At 39.6% G+C, this 5,819-nt stretch overlaps 2 protein-coding genes across 4 annotated transcripts in view; one reads left to right on the top strand and one right to left on the bottom strand.

Moving 5' to 3' along the window:
• The window catches only part of LOC109544845 (organic cation transporter protein), a 6,539-nt gene extending 5,536 nt beyond the window's left edge, over positions 1-1,003 (top strand). Inside the window, exon 10 of the mRNA XM_048669273.1 lies at positions 630-1,003. Within this exon, the coding sequence (XP_048525230.1) occupies positions 630-762 (133 nt within the window). The 3' untranslated portion in view covers positions 763-1,003. The remainder of the gene's footprint in view (positions 1-629) is intronic.
• The window catches only part of LOC109544846, a 20,083-nt gene continuing 15,205 nt past the window's right edge, over positions 942-5,819 (bottom strand). For all 3 annotated transcript variants that reach the window (XM_019915220.2, XM_019915219.2, XM_019915218.2), the window contains exons 5-8: positions 4,478-5,283; positions 1,994-2,150; positions 1,696-1,937; positions 942-1,246 (exon numbers count right to left, since the gene is read on the bottom strand). In XM_019915220.2, the coding sequence (XP_019770779.2) occupies positions 1,160-1,246; positions 1,696-1,937; positions 1,994-2,150; positions 4,478-5,283 (1,292 nt within the window). In that variant the 3' untranslated portion in view covers positions 942-1,159. The remainder of the gene's footprint in view (positions 1,247-1,695; positions 1,938-1,993; positions 2,151-4,477; positions 5,284-5,819) is intronic.

Below are 5,819 nucleotides of genomic sequence, written 5' to 3'. Positions count from 1 at the left end.
ATGCAAAACGGGACGGAAAACATGAAATTTTGCAATAATCTTACGCCACCCTTGCATAAAACGACGATAATTTTGCTAATTTCATAGACAACAGAAGACTGAAGACAGAAGTATTTTTCTACATAACCCCCCCCCCTGAATTTAAAGCTGGATCCGCCCCTGAATGCCGATACATTTAAAGATATTCTTCATGACTTTTGCGCTCAAATTTAGAAATAGTCGCAAAAATGCGCGCATTTGGTTAAAAAATCACAACTCTCAAACTAGACCACATAGAAGGCTGAAAATTCGGACATTTTTTCTTTGGCCATTCTAACTTCTGAAGTGTGCAGAACTTGGATAGAATCAAAGCGATGGATCAGTTTTTGTAATTTTTCGAAATTGAGCTCAAGTTCAGCAATAATCGGACAAATGAAATAAATGAAAACCTTTAGAAAAAGGGTAGTATATACAGGGTGTCCCAATTGAAATAGCAAAGTTGATACTTTTGGCTATAAACTGTTTTCGAACAGCCTAAAGTTGCGTTTTCAGATTCGTTTAGACCATCTACGTCTGATTTACCACCAACCGTGAGCCAACCTGTACGTATAGTCAAGCAAAAAAATAATAACGTTTATTCTGTCTGATAGGAAATCAAAAAATGTGCCTTTGAAGAGTGTGCAAGTGCTGGAGCTTCCAGTGCTGGCGAATGAGACAGAAGAGTCTCCCTCAGACGCACTGCTGTTAACTGAAACCCAAAAGGCTGCACAGCTGGAAAGTTAACCAGGGCAAAGATCTCGAGTGTTATGATTTCCGACTTTAAACTCAAACAGTTTCCCAGTGTTAAGAATATTTTGGCAGGCAATGGTTTTTTTTATATAAAACTCAACCAGTTGGTTTCTGTGAAACTGATGTATCCGGTTACGTTTCCAATGTAAGTGATAAGGAGAAGGGTTGTATGGAGGAATTTGCATATTATTTTTGTATTATGCAACCATCACTCTCAATAAAAAATAAATAACAACGTTTGCCTTTGCTTTGGCTCACTTCCTATGGGCTATAGAAAACAAAACCACAATTTCGGTCTTCAGGCGCACATGCACACCGTTTCATATATGATTTTTACTAGTTCATCACAATGACGCTATTCTTTGCACTTCACACAGTCAATGTAGAAAAGTTAAACAATCAAATCGGTGGATCTGGCTTTTCCTATGGGACGAGTGATTAAGGTTTTCGATCGAGGCACTCCGGTCAAACTTGCCGTCTATAAAATACAGAAACAACACTAAACTATTCTTATTCCAAGTTTGCTCTCGACTTGTTAGTTCGGTGTGTTAGTGCTTCTTCATACTGTTTGTTAGCTGTTGATGAATGGGGCAACGGTCGATTTAATGTGCTCATTCTCGCTTAGGACGTGTGAATTCTGTGAATTACTTATGTTCGAAATTTCGGGTTTTTTTGGACTCAACAGGCGTCTTGGACAGATTAGGACACGCTTAACACTTAACACACGCGCTTCCAGGCTTTAATAAATATGAATTGTTAGCCACAAGTATAACAACAAAATGCAATTACCACAAAGAACGGATGAGCCACTCAGCAATCGAACTCACTCACGTCAACAGTCACATTGGATGATTTGACCGTATGAAGTCCAATTCTTACCCTGTACGTGTTGACGTACCTTCGCTTATTAAAGAAATAAATATTTACCTCCAAGTCTCGAGGGGTTCGGTACTCGGACGCATTTCTACTGATACCGTGATGGTAGGGGTTGAATTTTTGGGAATTGTGGCTCTTGAGCGAGGACAGTTGCATGGTGTCCTGGCGCTTCTTGCTGCGCTCGAAAAACAGTTGCTTGAACGTGCTTCGGAACTTTTTCGACATGATGCTGTAGAGCAGGAAATTGCAGGCTGCGTTCACTGTTAGCAGGGCGTTGAAAACGTTACCTAAAACTGGAAGGCAAGTTCGGCTCAGAATCGTTTAATCTGACTGGGCGAAAACTGCTTACTGCTTTGGATGTTTTTATCGCGACCAGATACAGGCGGGTAGAAGTTGTAGTAAATCAGGTACGAAGCGGTAGGCGATTGGCAGATTAAAAACATCACCACCACTGCGATCAGCATGATGGTAATGCGGTTTTCGTTTGATATCGCCGCATTTTCACTCTGAAATCAACACATTTTTTGAATCAATGTATCGAATGTGGGACCGATCTCTTGATTACGCAAAACGCGGCCTCATTTTTGAATGAAAATTTTCTGAAAATGTCTTAAATTCTACATCATTTTCGGCTCACGGACGCCAGGAATGCATCGAACTCATTGAAAAACATGCTAGCAGTTTCAGATCCGAAATAATAGACATTTTCGGTACATTTTAAGTGTTTTTTGAGCCTTTACGATCTTTATCCGACGATTTATTTCTTATTATTGACCCAAACACTTTATAATGCATGTTGGTGACCTTCTTACATCGAAACGAATCGATTGAGCTCAAAAAACAGGCTTGTAAAATTTTAATTTTTAGTCGAAATTTTTCTAAGGGGGGGGGGGTCGATTTTTCGAAAAAAATTAAATTTTCTCAAAATGTCATCGAACTCATTGAAAAACATGGTAGAGGTTTCAGATCAGAAATAAAAGACATTTTCGGCACATTTTAAGCGGTTTTTGAGAGTTCACGATCTTTAACCGACTATTTCTTCCTTATTATTGACCCAAATTCTTACATCGAAAGGAATCGATTGAGCTAAAAAAACAGGCTTGTAAGATTTTGATTTTTAGTCGAAACTTTTCTAAGGGTGCGGGTCGATTTTTCGAAAAACATTAAAATTTTCTCAAAATATCTTAAATTTTATATCATTTTCAGCTCACTGACGCCCGGAATGGATAGAACTCATTGAAAAACATGGTAGAGGTTTCAGATCCGAAATAATCGACATTTTCGGCATAATTTAAGCGTTTTTTGAGCGTTCACGATCTTTAACCGACGATTTCTTCCATATTATTAACCCAAATGCTTTATAAATGTATATTTGTGACCTTCTTACATCGAAAGGAATCGATTGAGCTAAAAAAACCCTCATGTAAAATTTTTATTTTTGATCGAAATTTTTCTAAGGGTGGGGGTCGATTTTTCAAAAAAATTTAAATGTTCTCTAAATGTCTTAAATTTTACATCATTTTCAGCTCACGGACGCGAGAAATGCATCGAACTCATTGAAAAACATGGTAGAAGTTTCAGATCCGAAATAATAGCCATTTCGGCACATTTTAAGCGCTTTTTGAGCGTTCACGATCTTTAACCGACTATTTCTTCCTTGTTATTGACCCAAATGCTTCATAAATGCATATTTGTGACCTTCTTACATGGAAAGGAATCGATTGAGCTGAAAGAACACGCATGTAAAATTTTTATTTTTGACCGAAATTTTTCTAAAGGTGGAGGTCGATTTTTTTTTAAATGAAAATTTTCACAATGTCTTAAATTTTACATCATTCTCAGCGCCCGGACGCGAGGAATTCATCAAACTCATTTAAAAACACGCTAGAAGTTTCAGTTCCGAAATAATAGACATTTTCGGCAAATTGTAAGCGTTTTTTGGGCGTTCACAATATTTACCATACGATTTCTTCCATATTATTGACCCAAATGCTTTATAAATGTATATTTGTCACCTTCTTACATCGAAAGGAATCGATTGAGCTCAAAAAACCCGCATGTGAAATTTTGATTTTTGGTCGAAATTTTTCCAAGGTTGGGCTTTGTTTTATTTGCAGGCCGGAGCGGAGGCCCTAAAAATGAAGCCAACAACGTGAGTGTTGTTCAAAGTGCCGCGTCGTAAGAGGCCAGGTGTCGCGGCACATCGACATACAGAGCGGCATTAACACACAAGTGTCAACACACTGACACGATTGCTCGAAGGGCTCGACACAACAACTACTTCAACATCCACTGGATGTCGAAGTCTGCCAATGAATTGATCGAACTCTAGTTGCAAAACGGTGATTTTTAGTGGCAAATTTTCGGACATTGTGTAAAAAGAAAGTCGAAATCGACGTGGTGCCAAAAGCAACAACATTATGGATAGTAAAAAGTCCATTATTTTCCTCAACTAAATCAACATCTCACATATCGGGTTTATTTGCGGCCTGCCAGCTAAGTAAATTAGCAGGAGCGGTGTGTATTTATTCGAAATCGGAATGACCACCGATTTTTCAGCCAATGAACTTAGAGGCTAATTATGTACCTGTCCAAAGTGGATGCCATCGTTATTTTTTTAAGTGTTAGGACCCATTTTTTTCCGAGGCGAAAAAATAACCATTCCAGAAACTAAGTAGGACGCAATAAGCGAACATGAACTTGCCGAAGATATGCCAGAAAAGCAGGATTTTGAAGAACGCTCTATGAGAACCTGTTTCAAAATAAAGGGCATTTGCCATTGCGAATGATTTCGAAGATATGTTGAGGCGGAAAACATTGGATAAGGTCTTACCTGTGAAGTCTGTGTGTTAGTTCGAGTCATGGACTTCCGTTTCTTCTGCGAAATGTATACAGCGCTGATCAGAAAGCAGTTGAAGGTCGCAATGAGCACTAAAGGCACAATTCCCCAAACCATCGCACTGTACCAGTACATGAAACTGGTATATTTCTGGTTCTTTCCCAGATTGGTGTTCTCCACATCAATGTACAGCTTGGTGACGCAGCACGATCTCAAGCTCTCGTTCACTGCTGTATCATTTTGAACGTCCAAGTCGAATTCATCATTGTCCTCTTCCAAGACACTCTCATCGATCGTTTTGTGCACAATGGCCACATTGGGCAAGTTCACATTGGTGCTGTCCGGGATGCTTCTTGGCTGCGAAACGTTGCCGAGTTGAGGATAAACGAAGATTATGTGAGGATGATTGCTGGTGCAATTAACCAGGATCTTCTTCAGCGCATCGGTTAAAACTGGGTCGTTGAACACGTTCAGCGAATTGCCGCTCTCCAGCTTTCGATCTCGGCTCACGCTCACATTGTTCGGGATGAAATGGATGGAACTGGAATTGTTTCCAGTATAGTTGGCTGATGATAGTCTGCCCGGGTCGATTTGGCACTTGGAGCACGTTACAGTATCATTTAGCGTCAGTTGATACTCGAATGTGGTGGAAGCGGTGGTGAGGATGCAGAATATGTAGACGATAACAGTGACGGTTTTGGCACGATTTTCCGTGCAGAAGAACTTGCCCTTCATCGGGTGGCACACTGCGATGTAGCGTTCTATCGTGAATGAAACTGTAAGCCAGACCGATGTGCTACCTGAACAAAGAAATAAAATTTATTGGCAAAATATGACCAACTGAACAAGTAGGTTTTGCTGATAAGTCTCCTTAGCTTGTGATCTGTATTTCTGTAAGCTATTGGCTCTAGTACGCGCAAGGGTTCCAGAAGAGATTTAGCACCCGTCTTGAAAGTTTTTCGTCACTTTGGTAATTTTTTGTGTAAATTATTCATTTATCGGTTTTCTCAAAAAATGCTTGAATTCAAGAGGTTTTAGATTTGCGGGTTTCTCATTGAGTTGCAAAATCCACTTGAACATGACGCTGTTTTTTTCGACGTTTCTCAAGAACCATTCGAGACAGAGAACTCGTTTTGGCATGGTTGGATAGAGAATTGAAAAGTCGATTCAGTCGTAACAACTTGAGTGAGGAAATTCGAGTAGTTTTGACCCAGAAAGCGAAATTTGGATATCAGACACTTAGGTGCAAGATTATGCCAAAATTTCATGTTTTCTGTCCCGTTTTTGCTCATTTCTCGGAGGCAAAATGAGCAAGAACGCTCATTTGTACATCATT

This window comes from Dendroctonus ponderosae, unplaced genomic scaffold, assembly GCF_020466585.1.
Source record: "Dendroctonus ponderosae isolate FM_Combo_2020 unplaced genomic scaffold, Dpon_F_20191213v2 Dpon_F_20191213_8, whole genome shotgun sequence".
NCBI classification, from domain to species: domain Eukaryota; kingdom Metazoa; phylum Arthropoda; class Insecta; order Coleoptera; family Curculionidae; genus Dendroctonus; species Dendroctonus ponderosae.
This window is presented reverse-complemented; position numbering and strand designations above follow the sequence as displayed.